Source organism: Telmatherina bonti, assembly GCF_933228915.1.
Source record: "Telmatherina bonti genome assembly, chromosome: 1".
Taxonomy (NCBI): domain Eukaryota; kingdom Metazoa; phylum Chordata; class Actinopteri; order Atheriniformes; family Telmatherinidae; genus Telmatherina; species Telmatherina bonti.
In genome coordinates this window covers 16552995-16570564 of record NC_136619.1, presented here as the reverse complement: position 1 = coordinate 16570564, position 17570 = coordinate 16552995, and the positions used below count along the sequence as shown (strand labels likewise).

Here is a 17570-nt window from a genome sequence, read left to right as displayed (position 1 = left end):
TAAGCTTTCTCTATTCGGTTTTACAAATAACATTTAAAAACGTATTTATTATTTATTTTGCTTAGAATTTATTTTTTAAATGAATATATAGCTCATAAAAGAAATGCTACTGTAACGTGAACCTCTTGGTTTCATTCTTTTATTTCCTTTTCTTTTCATTTTTGTCCTTATACATTTTTCTTTATAAAATAGTTATTATAGGGCAACTGTTAATTATATGAACATTATCTAACAGTTAAAAGCAAAAGTTTGGAGTTAATCCTAATCTATAGGTAATGCTGGAATTCAAAGCAAGCGAGAGAAGGAATCCGCCTGCGGTGCAAGCTCCGCTCCGGCGTGAGTGAATGACGTAAATTCTCACAAATCCGACACATTGCCATTCACAATGAATACAGTGATGTTGATAATCCAAAATAGTGTCAATTTAAGCCATAAACTGTAAAGAAATTCCTTAATTTCCTTGATTTTTGCATAAAAGGGTTCTCAGTTGTTTCATTATACACAATCTACATTTTTACCACAAAATGACCCACATTTGTCCCGGTATATGGACTGTTAGGTTTGACATCAGACAGAAAAAAAGTACAGTAAATCCATTAGAGGACAAACAGGCTAATCAATAAGTGGGACATACTGATGGCTAAAATCATCATTGATAAGTCCCTTGCTTCAGATTCATACGAGCCTAATGAACCCCGTGGCTTCAACTGGAATTGGGTGCGCAAATTACGCAGTAGATTAGACCTATAAAAAGGATCAAAAGCGAGCTGCTTGGTTCTCTAAGTGAAGCTCACAGCAGGATTTAACAATGGGCTTGCGTATCTACCTGTAGCCTTAACTTGAGGGAACCGGATAGCGTTTTAAGAATGGGAAGAGCATTCCCCTTTAAACAAGGTGGGCTGAGCTTATTTGCAGTTTTCGCTCCTATGGCAACCCAATAGATCAGCATCATGAATATTCACTATTCACCAAAACGCACCCTGACTATGGATCAGTGATGTCAGTGGTCCCTGGAATGCTCTACTGTATTTTTTTGCGTGGTTTCGTCGCTTTGTTTGAAGGCAGCTGGCAGGAGATGTGGTGAAAAGAACATTCTTCGTCGTGCATGACCTTTCCCTGGTCTCCGTATTACCGTCTGTCGGCACATCTCTCTCATGTCACGCTAAGGTGACTTTCAAGCAGTTTTTTCCACTTTTGTGCACAATGTCGGAGCGGCACAAAGATGCACATCGAGGACGCAGTGGCCAAGCGGACCGCCCAGGCTGCGCGTGAAGACATATGCAAACTGTCAGGGAGTCTAATGATGAGAACGAGTGTCTGATCTGTTCCAGCGGAGCCACGGCCGTTCATGTCATGTTTAGCAGGGTTTCAGGGATTCAGATTAGCTCCAGACTGATCGCTCTCACAAACAGATACGGAGCGCAGGACTGGTTGCAATAATCATTACCATACAGTTTACCAGTCTGGATTTTTTTTTATTCATGTTCTCTCCTGTGTTTCAATGTCATAATGGACAGGTTGCACTCCTCCATGCGTAAAAGGCTCTATAGTTTGCCACAGCACATTGGACAGAAAACATCTATCATGGGTGAAGGAGAAGACGCAGACAAGGACACCCGGAGGAAGAGTATAAGGATGAAGCCTCTGCCGTCGCCGACCTCTGGGGGAAGCTGCAAAGGCATTGGCGAAACTAAAAGTGGGGAGTCTGTGATCATGGAGACGGACATCGGGAGACATGTGAAGACTAGCTCAAATGGAGATTGTCGGAGATTTCGAGGCAGCCTCTCATCCATTACGAGTCGGCATGTACACGACTCTGACTCGGCCGAGGAGAGACGCCTCATCACGGAGGGGGATGTCACCCCGAGCGAAGAGAACCCCCCCGGAGCCATCAGTGATGAGCAGCCTGATCAAGGTGCGCAAGGTGCCAGCGGTGGCGCCCAAAACGACTCTCCAGAGAGGCAGTCGGGGTTTATAAAGTTGGATGGCATTGATCAAATTCTACCGGACGACGAAAGATTATATCAGGCTGGGTTCATACACCGACAGCTGGGAGCAATGCTTCAACCAGGGGTCAACAAGTTCTCCCTGAGGATGTTTGGGAGCGAGAAGGCGGTTGAACGGGAACAAGAGCGAGTTAAATCCGCCGGATTTTGGATAATTCACCCCTACAGTGATTTCAGGTAAATTCTGACAAGCAATGCACTCCTCTGTAGACTCACTTTCACGCTGAGGCTGTGTGCTCAGGCCCAGATGTTTGTTTCTCTTGCAGTCTAAAGCACTTGGAAGTGCAGGACTTAAAAAATCATTCTTGAGTTTTTATTCTTATTAATTTATTTTTACCACATTCATCATCTTATATATGACTGAAACATTTTATTTTACCAAGCTGAATAGTAAGTAATTATTGACTTTTGTAGCAAATGCTTCAAGAAGATTAATTCCAGCCACATATGAGTGTCAGTATGCACATATGAACAGCAAGGCCTATAAACACTGTATTAAATAAAGCCCACACACATCAGACTGTTCTAATTAGAAATAACTCATTTTGGCAGAAATTGCCCAAATCAATGCATTATTGAATCTTTTTGATGGGTTCTCTCAAAAAACGAAATCTGAGCTCAGTGGACAACTTACTAGAGATATGCTTTACAGGTGTAGGCTACGTTTGTTTTTCTCATTATCCTATTTCAATATAAATTGCTTTAAAAAGCAATAGTACTGCACAATTTCAATTACCATTGAAAGCTAAAACAATCAGCTTGTTGACCTGCATTACACTTTGTTGTCTTCTCTAATGGCAATATATGCCGCACACCTGAAGAGAAAAATCAGCAAAAAGCTCTGCAGATTTGTCTTTGTTTTTAGTGCCCTTGAGTTTGTTATTGGCCTAATGCTTCTTATTCATGGCCATATGGAGGCTCATAACTGACAAGCAAGACAAGCTTTAAAGTCCTTCACTATCTCCTTTTGGGATTTACATTATTTTTCATTGAACTACATAGATTTACAATATATGTCTTTGCTTAACAGTACGTATGCTGATGCATATGCTGTATGTTCTCATTATCACTGGATAGGCCTCTTAAAATGATCATGCCTTTTACTGAACGGTGCTCACATGATGCCTTTCCCTCAACTTATCGGGCTAAGCATATTTAAAAAAAAACAAAAAACACAAAACACACACACACATCTGAGTATGTCAAAGCTCTTATTGTAAGGTAATGAACCTTAGCTGTTTTAATTGAATTCTCTAGTTTAATAATTCAAGAAAAACGACTGCATACAGGCTGTGTCAGCCCTGGCATTTTGCTTGCCAGTGTTTACTACACATCATTTAAATTGCAAAGACATCATGGAAGTGCTGTCAGAGGATTCAGAGTTAAACTGACATTGTTATTCATGCTGTAATATGTCTCCATCTCTGTGAAACCAAGTGTTATCTATGCTCCCATGTATTGGTTTGGCTATGATGCTGTGATAACATATGATGCAGAAAGTTTATATCAAAAGGTTGTTTTTCCTTCTTTTTTTCACCTTAAAAGCAAGATGTCTGCCTTAAAAAAAAGCATCTAAGTTGTAGTCTTTATTGTTCATATGCCTGAGGTATAGTTGGAAAAGGATACTGTTTATAACTGTTCAGAGTGTACAAAGCACGCATGTTTATCAGACTCCATCATTTGTTTTCTGGTGTTCTAGATATAAACTATTTAGCTATTTAAAGCTGAAAGAAATGTTATTATTGTTTGTTTTTCAGTTGAACAGTATTCATGTATGTGAGAAGGAAAAATACTCAGGTAAGATGTCCACAGCTAAAAGAAACACATTTAGATTGAGGTTTCCATCTGACTGAAATGTGTGCACAAGAACTCAACAACTGGAGCTCATCTAAAGGTTCCAGTTTCTAATTGATTTATTTTGCATCAACAGTTTACCTCTCCTCAGAGTAATTTCCCTGTGTCTCGTCAGAAACAGTCTTCAAGCCTTTCAAGGACATTTATGACAATTATTTTGGGAACTATGCTACTTACTGATTACCATTTCCACGTCCACACAGTTCCGTCATGCCACTGTGAGAAGGAAGGATATGCAGCTATTACATGTTTGCTATTTTTGTGAAGCTTCTTCCAGCTGGTTGTGTTTCCCCTAACCCCATCTGTTCTCTTACTCACTGTGTTAAATGTCATGAGGAAGGGTGATTTGGGGCTTGGGGAGACTGTCCTGCTACTGAAAGGTCAGAGATTTGGCACTGGTCAACGGATTTGAAGTGTCTGAGCAATATTCAGGAAAAGTGACTCCGCTCAACCCCTCATTTTTGGAAAGTGATGCTTGTGGAACTTTATCAGTCTGCTGAACCAAAATGAATATGCAAATGCACTGTAAGAGGAGAAGTTTAAAGTATAAAGGGTGGCCCTTAATGTGCTTGGGATCTTTGCATGGATATTGTATAATATCATAATTAACATTTGATAGTTTACTTGTCGTGTTAGCTCCCAACACTTTATTTTCTAATCATGCTGTTGTACAATTAAAACCATAAATAGCTTAAATTAAAACAAAAAATAGCTTGTATCAGCAATCATTTATGTATGATTTAAGTAGAGTATGGTGGTCTAATAGAAAGGATTATTGACTATTTAAGTGTGAGATAGAAAAGATTGCACATCATGTCTGTGTTATACCTTATATTAGATTTCCAATAATGTGAAGACAAAACATGATACTCAGGCTCTTACCTCCCAAAATCAGAGACAGGACAAGATGACTGTAATTGCAAGAAGATGGCTGAGACCCTTTAATGGACCCAGAGAGAAAAAAGGTCTCAGTGACTGGGTTTTATTCCCATGTCTGCATTAATGCTCCCACTATAAGCTCAAATTAGAGTGTCACAGGGAATCACAGAGTCATCACTGTGCTGGAATTCAGCAAAATCTCCTCTTGTCAAGTTTTGTATTACGCTAAGAAGCAAGGGAGGGGCAATATCTTGCAAGGGGAAAAGGCAGATTAAAAATGGCATCATAATCCAATCTACAGCCTCATTTCCGGATGCAAAACTGAACAGCCTCCTCCGATTTGGAGCAAGCAACTCTCTGTGAGCAGATGTGGTCACTTAAACTGAGATCATTTCTACAACACCCCCTAAAAAAGAAAAAGAAACAAAATAAGTGGCTGACACATATATGTTTGGCATATTTTGCCATGTCCTGAAGTAGCAGATGAGGGGTTTGTTGAACAATATGAATGACTGATATTGAGATTACTGCTCCTTTTGTCCTTTTCACATCATACGTGGATTGTGACTTAACTTGTCTCACACATGAAAATATGACATTTTATTATTTAAAAGCTCTAATGTGATAAGGCGCGCTGAGAACTATTAGCGCTGCACATTTGTCTTTTAATCTGATAATGCCTATGGATAGGCTGCTGATTGGCAGAATCATACCCCTTACACAGAGTGGATTCCCCATCTTCACATGATGAAGACCAGATGATTATTATTTTCCCACCTGTTTGCACAGAGCCCTTTGAGTGGATTATGTCAAAACAGCAGCATTGTGGAGAGTTCTAGACAAATGATGAGGCGCAATATTAGGATACAACCCTCTGATCGTGAAGAGCCTTTTAATTATCTTGTGATTCAGAGCCCAGAGGACACATCTGTTTGAAAGTCCTCTGAATTTCCCTGGAGAGATAGAAACGAAGATGTCGCACATTAAAACTTTTTTTCCCCTTCTTTCCAGTAAAGGCTCTATTAGGCTTTACAGCTGTGTTGCCACCATTATCAGAGAAGGGGTCATCTGTCCTGCTGTATCTGTCAATCAGTTAAATCCCTTCACACCAGTTTGATGAATCCTCTCATCCCTTCTGCAAAGTCCACTTTTGCAACAGTCTTTTTTTTTTAATCACTCCTACACTTCCCACTTCTGTTGCAGAAGGCATTTTTCTTTATTAATGTAACCAGTTTCTGATATAATGTTTTCACACTGTTGCCAAGGCGAGTTCCAGCATTTTAATATCTTCCATTAGCCCAAATAGAAAAAATGTTTTTAAACTATTTCCCATTAGAGTACATCTGCTGAGACTCTCTGTGATGGAAAATCAGAGTTTCCTTCAGAATGTTAATTGAGCTACTTGTACAGAGACAGTCCCTGTTTTTTGAGACATAAATTCCATTTTAGCTGATTCCTTAATGAAAAATGAGAAATTTAAACCTAAACCTTGACTGAGTAGTCCATAACAAGTAATAGAAGCCACTAAAAGCTACAGTTTAAAAAAAAAAAAAAAAAGATTTTAGACTCATGTTCAGCCACAATGTGTGCATGCATGTGTATCTGTTTGTGTTAGGGTTGTGAGCCATGTGGGATCAGAATACTCTGTTTCAGTCAGGTTGATTACAGTTGATTTGAGAGTACAGTTGCTATCGATTTGTTTGGTTCTAAAGGGTATCCAGCTTTCCATTGATGGAGCAACATACACAGCTGTAACAATAACGATTCCTCTTATGATAGGGTGGAAGGAGTTGCAGTCTGAGTGAATTAGACAAAGGTCAGCATGAGGTTATGAAGAAGCAGTCTGTACATTTCCAGCAATATATCATTCGTCATTTTGGATCAGTCAGCTAAACAATCTTGATTATTAGTCATAAATGCTGACATGTTGTATAAATCAGGAAGGCAGAATCTAGCAGTGAACCATATTTCATTGTGATATGGTGCTAATCTAGATGGGAATGTAAAGAAAAGGCTTGTTGAAAATATGTAGGATAAATGATACTCCTTCCTGACCAGTCTCCATTAAATAACTCCTTCTTTAATGTAGTGAGGGTAAAACATGGGGATTACAGATGATTCTGGCTACAGAAAGTGGGGTAATCAAAATAGGCTGCCGTGCTCATCCACCAATATTAGGAGCCAAGAGATTATTACAGCACAATTTATTTAATGGAGGGAGCCCAGGGAATATGTCCATGGCTGAAGGGTGCCTGTCCCAGGGCATAAAAAATGAACATTAGCATGTGACCTCACTTCTGTGAAAGTGTGAATTAGCACATATGATTACACCTTTATATATATATATATATATATATATATATATATATATATATATATATATATATATATATATATATATATATATATATATATATATATATATGTATATATATATATATATATATATATATATATATATGTGTATATATATATATATATTCATTTATTTTCCTTGTTCTCCTATATATATATATATGTATGTATATATATATGTATGTATATATATATATATATATATATATATATATATATATATATATATATATATATATATATATATATATATATATATATATATATAAAAATAAATGAATTATTTTCCTTGTTTTCCTCCTTTTGTTGCTGCATGATCTGTCATTTAATTTTTGTTGAATGTAAAGGGAACTGAACTCAACCTTGCCAAAGTAATTGTAATCTTGAGGTAAGATTAATTTCAGTGATTAGACATAATACACATTTTGAAAATGGAAAAGCCTGCTCTAAACATGCTCTCTTAAGCTTGTCTTTTTATGTGGGTCAACTGACAAATGTGATGTTTTGTTTCCTTACTGCTATTCACTTCTCTACGGTGCAACATTATTATTCTAATTTCTTCAGGTGGATATGCCATACGAGCTTTCCAAGACCTAATTCCACTTTTTCAACATATTTTAGTGTTACATTTATACTTTCATCATTGCTGGACAGGTATACGTAGGTTGGGTTCATTTAACTTAACATCTCAGGGTGGCTGAAGGTTTCTATATTATGCATGTCAGGGGTTTTCTTTCTTCATTTCCGTATTACAGGTGCATCTGAAATGTTCTGTGGATGACCAAACCCTCCTAAATGTATTCTACAAGAGGCTTTGGAGCTTGATGGTTCTGCACAGTAAAATGTCCAGTTGGCAATCACCAGTTTATCAGTTGGAATTGTATGACGTTGTCATTGTCCACCACCTTTTGAGGTGTCTCCCCTTTTTAACTCAGGCAGCATCAAGTCTAAGTTTTTAAAAATAATTTACATATGTTTAAATGGTTTGGGGCCCTTTTATTTAAATGACCTACTTTTTAATTCTAAGTCCTCATGGACTCCAAGGTCCTCTGGTACTGGCCTTTGAGTTGTTCCCAAAGTTAGAAGAAAAATTCTGGCAAGGCCTTGTTCCATCACTATGGCCCTCGTCTGTGGAACAGCCTGCCAGAGAGCCTCAGGGCTGTGATGTTTTTAAGAAGAGAGGGTCATGTGTGCTTTCTGCAGATGTGAATTGTGTCAGACAAAGTAAGATCAGGTGTTTGCTTAAATTCTAATGTTTTATTCTTTTTGTTTTTATTATTTAAGGCACTTTTGTGTTGCTCCCTGGATAAAAAGTATTATAAATAAAATTTGATTTGATTTAACTTTGGTACTTCCAACACACACTTGGCAAAAACGTCCCTGTACACTTTGTAGGGACATCTCCTTTTGGCAATATTTCACACATTCTATGTCTTGTTTTGCCTCTCTCTGTTTGAGTCCCATTTGTTAGCATGTGGTTCATATGCACTGCCGGCATTCATAAAGTGCAGTTAGTTTCTGTAACCAGTAGGCATGGATTATGTTCGGACTTGATGCCGTTCAACTCTACTTGCCTCTTTATTTTAAGTCTGTCACTGTGAAGACCACTGATTTTTGTTCCAAGTGCTGTGGTAAGCTCTCAGATCCACTGACTACAGAGCGTTGGTCTTATGTTGTTTCCCTTATACCCCAGGTTCATCTATCCTCATCGTATGATAATACACTTTGAATGATTTGGTGCAGACTATTCTGTTTATTCTCATGACCTTGGCCTATTTAGCATACCTTTCCAGGCAAGTAACCCAAGGTATGAGTCTTGTTCTTTTCCAGTTTCTGAGAAATTTCTTCTCTTTTTTTAACTTTACTTAGTCCTGACTACAAGTTAACTACGCTCTGTGTGCTTTTAATTGTAGTTTTCTGGTCTTCTTCATGGAGTTCATGGATAGTGATATTCATGTTAGACAATTATTTGTGAGATCACAGATTGTAAAAGGTATTTGTGTTTAATTGGTCTCTCTAGTTCAGGGATGGGCAGATATCAAGCTCTGCACCAGTCTGCTAAAAATGTCTCATGAGTGCCAGGTGTGATGCAGCAGGGACAATCCTAACTCTTGCAGGACTGCAACACTATGGAATAGAAGTTGCCCACCCCTACTCCCACTGGTAATATGTAGAGTGCCTGCACATTTTGCAAACTCAAAGATGGTTTATTATGAGTAAATCTTGTTAAAGAGCATCTGTAGCTTTATGGTGTAATCTTAATCTTAATCTTTTTGACAAAATATTACTAATTTAATTATTAAAAATTGGTAGAAAGTATAAGTTAATTTCTCTCATAAATGATAACTCCTGATGACAATTATTTGCTCCTAATAATAAAGTGAAAAAGCTAGAACAAAGAAGTGTGAAGTTCTTAGTTTCAAGGTACAGTTATTTTTGCATTAAGATAATCATAAAAATAAGATTGCTTGTAGATTCAATTAGACTTATTTATTTTTATTATAAATGCAAGGTTGGAAAACTTATCAGTACTTCTTAAAAAATTCAGTTGTTGCAGAATTAGCATTTTTTACTTTGATGGTGGGTTCTTAAGGCTCTTACTGTACTCTCACCTGGTCACCTAGTAATAATCACGATTATTTTAATCAATATTGTAATCCTGATTTTTAATCCCGATCAATCATTGTGTCTTTATTGCACCACTTGTAAACAACCTACCTGGCACTCCATATATATATATATATATATATATATATATATATATATATATATATATATATATATATATATATATATATATATATATATATATATATATATATATATATATATATACATACAGCTTAATGAAGCATTAGCCACATGTTCGCCGACTGGTTGTATGCAGACTACTGGTTGAGAACCTAAGTGATCAGAGACGCATGCGGCAGAGCTTGCATTTTGAATGTAAATATCGTTGACAATCAAAATCTGATTAATTATGCAGCCCTATTACCCATTTCTAACTTACATGCGTAATGAGTAAGTATTATACTGAAGGTGAACACTGGAACATTTTAAATTTAGAAATCACTTAGTTCCCAGCAATCAATGAATCCTAACTCAATGTATTTGGTTGCATTAATCTTCGTGGTTAAAATAAGTCATTAATATTTCTTGGGCAAAAATCCCTCCGGTTGGCTATTATTTCCTTTCAATATTTCTCATTCATGGTTCAAGCATGTTACTTACAAGACTCAAGCAAAATACTGCTAGAAAAAAGTACTGTTTTGCTCATTTGAAGGAGCGTGACTGGACTTTAGATTAAAAATGGAGTAAGGACTCAAATCAAAACAGGCCATTCCTCTAAACCTAATGCAGGTTTAAATTTTGAATTTTATTTATGTTTTACCCCTGATTTCCCCTTCAACTAGAGAAAAATGATGCATTAACTTTTTAAATGTTTTATTTTCCATGATGCCAACTCAAGACTTAATTCATCATTTGTGATGCTGCCATTCCATCAGACAGATATTCTGCTTCATCTATTTTATGCAGGTTGACCTTCTCAGCCCTTCCTGTGTCCCAGGTGTATTTTCACACCATCTGTCCTTCTAAAATTGGATTGTTCTTTTCCTTATCAGCCCAGATGAGAAAATGGCCAAGATGTAAAAATGGCACCAATAAGTGGCTCCAAGGCTTGACCAGGACATGAGAAGAATAACGTTAAAAGAAATTGAAATTTAATTCACCATTTTAAAGTCAATAATACAAGCTATTTATGTTAAGAGCCAATTAGAAGAATGTGCCAAAAGCAATTTATGTAGATAACTCATTTCGATATCGATGTGTCTTGTAAGAGTGGCTGTTACATTGGGCTATCATCACATTTTATTGCTTTATCCCTTCATAACCTTTCTATCTCTCCATACACTTGAAAGTAATGTGTTACATTCAGACAACTTTTTTAATGATCACATGTAGAGTGTTGTTTTAGATGGTACAACAGTACAAATGTAATGTTACTGAGTTATAACATCCAGTATTGGTCAGCCACCCAGGTGTTTTTTCCCCACTGGCTGTTGCTTTTTCAAAACATTCTGGCTTTTCTTTTAAAACCTTAAAAAACACAGAGAGACCCAATTTACGACAACAATGGAAAAATACTAAACCCTCTGTCAGCTGGCAGAACCCATTCACAGAAAAATATCTCTTCTGTATGGGGATCGTATAAACATAACTGGTATTTGTAGACAGTCCAGGTGGAAAACAACAAAAGTATTGCTTTGAATGATCAAGCAGCAGTGCAGATTCTTGCCTGGTACACACTCAAAAGACTATGGAACATAGTCACTTAGGCTTTGGATTTGTTGCAAAGCTGTGTCTTTGTGGTCTTTGCTCCTGGCCTTGTTGCATATGTATTTTTGGTTTTCCTTGCAGGCCAAAATTTATGGAAGAAAGTATTCAAATTTATCATTGTGATTTATTTACTCAGCTTTGCTCCTCTCCGATCACATTTATTTGTTCCTTCATTCAGAGATAAACAAGGCATGTGTTTATTTATTTATTTTTTTGCACATGACATAGCTGTGATTGTTTAAGGAAGTGGTCTTGCAGAACACTGACAGGGGCAGACAACAGACGGGATACAAACCAATAAATTCTTCATATGTATATATTTGAAATAATAAAAAGGAAGATATTATCAGAACATGTTAATAATTCCAAAGCTATGTTAATATGAATTGAGATGAGGTAGTCCAAAACAACCTGGTACTTCTAACAACAAGGATCATGACACAACAATAACTACACAAAACATTTTTCAGCTCTTCATGATTTGTTCTTTGCTTCATTCATCTTGGCTTGTTTTGCTGTAATTAACACAATGCTTCTTTAAAAATACCAGTGTTCTCATTTTTACTAGCATTATCCCTGAGTGTAAAGAAATGCAGAAGGTCTGTAATGTTACCAAATTTTGATACATTTGCTTTTGTAAACAATCCAGTAGACATGCCTGAGTGGGGCCTAATTGATAGACAGTCATACTGGAACAAGACTGTAATCATGGGTGAGTGTAATTACCGAATTCACCTAGCAACTCAAAACAGGTCGAGCTGCTTGGATAGAATGATTACACTTTCCCACAGTAATCAGGAAACAAACAAATAAACAAAATATTCATTGGCCATTTTTATACTTTGTTCATTTTAGACTGTTCAGAATTTCAGTGTCATGCGGAAGGTTCATAAGCAGCCAGAACTGCTTGGCACCTCCTCCTGCTGGTCACCAGCCTGGTGACATTTTGCTGTTGGACTTTATTTATGTATTATCATACATGTTTATTTAACAGGGACAATGCATAAAACATTGCTTCATAAAATTATATAAAGTAAATGTCATGCATACAAGTTTCTAGCAAGACTAATTTGCAACCCTGGTCCCTGGTTAGACTTCCAGAATTAAAGCAGTATTGAATTAAAATTACTATAGCCATTAAAAAAAAAACATACAATCAGTTTCTGCTTTATAATAGAATATAAGATGTCAAAATAAGGAAAGAGCACAACTATAAAGGCAGGGAGATAAATACCAGATAAAAGAATAGCTGTAGAATTATAGTTTGAAGTGCGCATGTGTTTGTAAGTGCATGTGCATCATGTGCATAATGTGCAAGTGTGTCTGCAGGTGTGCGCACTTGTGTACAGGTCTATGTGTACATGCATCACAGATGGCATTCTATTCCTTAACTAGGAATAAAAGGTCAATCAGTGTGATTGTATTGGTCAGCATGACCAGGTTAAGGTCTTGATTCATGGCTCACCATTCCATCCATCCTTTCCAGTCCTGAATGAAATGAAATGAAATCATTCTGTGATACTCCTGGGTCTGTGGAGAAGAGCACTGGCATCGTAAAGTACGATTAGGTTCCAAATTTTGGCGATATGGGATCACTACTCGCTCCAGGATATTCCAAAATGTCTATTAATTAATTAATCAGATGCCAGCAGAGCCGGCTCTAGAATTAATGGGAACCTACCTAAAAAGGTTTTTGGGGCTGTACCCCTTCTTGCCAAGTTTCTGGGTAGATGTGAAAGTGACAGAACGGTGGTGGTCAGTTAGCCTCACCCTGTGTTTTGGTTAGATAGTTTTTTATATTTTTATGCATGACTGTTTTGATTTGCTGTGGATTTTACTTTATGGGCTAGGTTACTAATTGACAATAAGCCACAGCTGGCATTACTCCTCCCTGCCACTAGACTGGTAGGGTGATAATTGGTCAACTGGGCACAGGTGTGAGGTAGATATACTAAGGTACCAGTGGAAGAAGAAAGTGGGACCTGGAAGGAGATTGTGTCTGCAATGGAATGCAAGCAGCTTGGGCCACGCAATTCTGGTTGAGCTTTGAAAGGAGTGGTGCCGGTATCAGGAAGGGACGGCAACAATGTGGGAATGTCTATAACAGCAGAAACCCAAGGAGAACGGTGGCTGGCGATGCAGAGCGGTGTTGCGAGGATCACCAGCCTGATTAAGAAACAACACAACGTAAAATTAATAGCTCAGTCTAAAGAACGTTGGCATGTTTAGCTATTGTATGGGTGGGTTGGCCCACCCATACAATAGCTAAACATATAGTTTACTAAAGCAGGCTCTGCCCATTCTCTGACATCTTCCAGTTAAAGCACAACCAGATTGGACATGGATCAATCATGACATGATGTCCCATACTGGATCAGTCCTGGGAGATGATTGGGGGGATGAAGAACTGGCACAGTGATGCTCTAGTCTTGTTACGTGTCTGCGGTGTTGCACTCCTGATGGATGATGTCTGATGTCAGACAGCCTACCACATGCCACTAAAAACACTGATACATTTAGCAGTTTGTCTTGTCCTTCAGCCATTCTGCTCACCTCAGTATTGTGTTTTACTTATTTCATTACAGATAAATCGAGTGGTGATGTGTGTGTGACAGACATGTTTATTGGACATTTATGAAAATATTGAAAACAAATGGTATCTCATATTGGTTCAATACCTTGGTCTTATAAACTCATTAGCACCTGCTAAGTCAAATCAAGTTTTAACAGTGCTTTCACATGTCTAGTCTATTCATCTTCATCATCATCGACACCAGATTAATACCCTACTTTACAGTATTATTGCAAAAGAAATGACCTCGTCCTTACAAAGCAGCTTCTTTATCCTTCTTTATTTTCTGCCCCAGACGAGTAATTCACAACAAAGGCCACAAACCATGCATTGAGACAACATTCTTTCTTGGAGGATCCCCTAGTGGTGCAGGGGAATAAGCGGTCTGCTCAGGGGCAAAACTGGGTCTGGGTGCCAGTTGTGCATCTGCAACTGGACCACACTTGTTGACATTCACTTTTGTTTTGAGTGTTATCAACAGGAGAATATTGCAGGAGGCTATAGGACAGGTGATACCCACGCATTAAGTTGTTAGTTTTTCCACAGAAGCATGAACCTTACATGATATAGTAAAAGTGATTAATCAGGCTTTCCAACAATGTAAAATGCAAGATTGATTGGTGTTAATACAGGAGTACTTACTTTTACAGCCAACTTTTATTGGTTTACTTTGACAATGATAAATCAATATCCTCTTCTTCAGACTTTGCAATCAGAAACATTCTTTTATAGAAAACCTCATTGTAATTTACTGTTTATGAATGTATAGTTGGCTGGAGTGCTTGGGGAAACAGTGAGCTGTCTTTTAAATGAAGGCCAGAGATTGTTGTGCAAAATAAGTGTGTATGTGTGCCTGTCACGATTCACCAGAAGTAAGTTTATAGATCAATGGCTACAGTTACATTATGTTTAATTTGGAATTATTCAAAATTAATTAATTTGGAACTAACAAATTCTCCTACAAGTTTACATGAAAATATTAATTCCAAATGGAGGTTTACATGAAACACGTCCTCACTTAATTCCTCTTTAGAGCGGCGGGTTGAGAAGGGTTCTGATTGAACGCGACGTGTGAAATATACCGGAAATAAACAAAGTTGGCTCCTCGTCTTTTTAGTCGTAACTTGTAAAAATACATAAGTACCAGTTTTGCCGCTATTTTTATTATAAATTTGAAGTACCAGCTCAACACGAGCATACTACTTCACTTATTGCAGCAACTAAGAAGGAGAAGAAAGATAGACTACCAAACATGGAAGGCAAAACAATGCACGTCATCGGGACAGGACAAAGTCACGAGTATGCGCAGAATGAACAAAATTAACTTAGAGCGGAATTAAGGTTTACATGACTGGTTTAATTTGAAAATATAAATCTAAGTGTATGTGTTGTGCATTTTGATATCAGCCATGTGTGGCTGTAGGCACAGCCATCACAATGAGAGAGGATTTAAATAGTCTGGAATTAAGATATGAATAAACAGGCTACTTACATTGGAATTAAGTTTAATTCTGAAAAGAAATTTGAATTAGGAATTAAGTGTTTACATGGTCATTTTTCATCAGTTTAAAGCAGAATTAACTTTTTTATTTGGAATTAAACAGGAATTAAAACTCTCATGTAAACGTAGCAAATGTGTCTGGCCTGGTCAGAGACATGCAGTGGTGAGAGACAGATTGTTCACTCTTCTTTGCAGTGTTGTGGCATTTCTGATTTATCTGCTCCATTTCTTTAGTTAATAGCATGTCTTCTTTTACTCCAAACAGGTTTTATTCCAAAGATTTTGCTCAGTTTTTAGTTCAGTTGGAAGGCTGTTGTAAAGTTGATAAATAATGATCTAAATTCCAGTTGTTGCTGCCATGCACAGTCAATGAGAATTAATAAACAAACATTTATAGATAGTAGGGATTGAACTTGTTAATTATAATTCATTACAGAAACATAACCGTGTTAAAAAAAAAAAATGTATTTAATCTCAGAACCTTTGTCAGAGCACAATTTCCTGGTACACCAATTACACTGATGCATACCATACCTCCGGCACTACAGTACTACCTAACTTAACCGCATTGGTGCTATAATCAGTTTCAGTGAGTCTATTTAAAATCAAAGTGAGCATCAACAGGTCAAGGGTCTTTTTCTGGTGGTTAGGAGGACTTTTGGTGAGTAACAATAAAATAATGGTTAGTTTTCTCTTCTCTGTTAGGAACACCTCCCTCTCCCCCCATCCCCCACCCCCCACCCTAAAGAGAACACAGCTCGGTCCTCATGCAGCGCTACGGTGCTGTCAGAGCAGGAGAGGATCACCTGTGCTGCATGATCAGAGTGAAATTGCCACTAAGTGATCCCATCCTGAATTACTGTCAGATATTAATGTCTATTAATGAAGAGTATGAATGGATAAAATTACTGGAACATGTTGTAGACTCTTGATTAAAGAATAACTGGAGCTGCAGCTTAGTCAAAGTATTTTAAATGGCATTTTAACTCTGGGTCTGTTACGTTTGGGGGAGGATGTTTTTATTTCTTTTTTTATTGTTTTAAAAGTTAAAAGCATTTTTCCATTTTTCCAACCTGCACTGGAAATGAATCCGACTTACTGCCGGTAATGCAAACCAAGTTCTGACTCCTGTCATACAGGGACCGGACAGCTCGTACAAGGGAGTCCGATACCCTATACTCCCGGAATATCCCCCACTGGAGTCCCCGGGGGACATGGTCAAATGCCTTCTCCAGGTCCACAAAGCACATGTAGACTGGTTGGGCAAACTCCCCTGTCCCCACCAGAACCCCAAAGAAGGACAAACCCTCCTCTCTCGGACCCCTGAATAGACTTTACTGGGGAGGCTGAGGAGTGTGATTCCCCAATTGAGAGGACCACCACCCCAGTCTACCAGTCCAGAGGCTCTGTCCTCGATGCCCACGCAATGCTGCAGAGATGTGTCAGCCAGGACAGCCCCAAAGCATCCAGAGCCTTAAGGAACTCCAGGCGGATCTCATCCACCCCCGAGGCCTTGCCACCAAGGAGCTTTTTAACCACCTTCAGCCCCAGAGACAGGAGAGTACACCCATGAGTCCCCCAGCAGTGCTTCCTTACTTGAAGACATGTTGGAAGGATTGAGGAGGTCTTTGAAGTAGTCCTTCCACCGACCCACAACGTCCCGAGTTGAGGTCAGCAGCTCCTCATCTCCACTGTACACAGTATGGACGGAGCACTGCTTCCCCCTCCTGAGTCACCGGATGGTGGACCAGAATCGCCTCGAAGCCGTCCGGAAGTTTTTCTCCATGGCCTCGCCGAACTCCTCCCATGCCTGAGTTTTTGCCTTGACGACAGCCGAAGCCACATGGCGCTTAGTCTGTCGGTACCTATCAGCTGCCTCCAGAGTCCCACAGGCCAAGAAGGCCCGGATGGTACTTCTGTCCTTTCTCTTATTGTATTAGCCTGCAGAGTTTCAGATCATAGACCACAGTACATGAATTATCCAATATTGAGCTTTTCAGTCACCCTCATTATTCTCTCATTTTTGTTGCTTTTGCCTTTTGTTGGTAATATCTTGACTGAAGTT

General features: G+C 38.2%; 1 protein-coding gene across 1 annotated transcript in view; it reads left to right on the top strand.

Annotated features, from left to right (window-relative positions):
- Window positions 1–1509: 1509 nt before the first annotated feature.
- The window catches only part of hcn4 (hyperpolarization activated cyclic nucleotide-gated potassium channel 4), a gene marked incomplete at both ends in the record, with an annotated part of 79134 nt that continues 63073 nt past the window's right edge, over window positions 1510–17570 (top strand). The window contains one exon of the mRNA XM_079239956.1: window positions 1510–2183. Within this exon, the coding sequence (XP_079096082.1) occupies window positions 1510–2183 (674 nt within the window). The remainder of the gene's footprint in view (window positions 2184–17570) is intronic.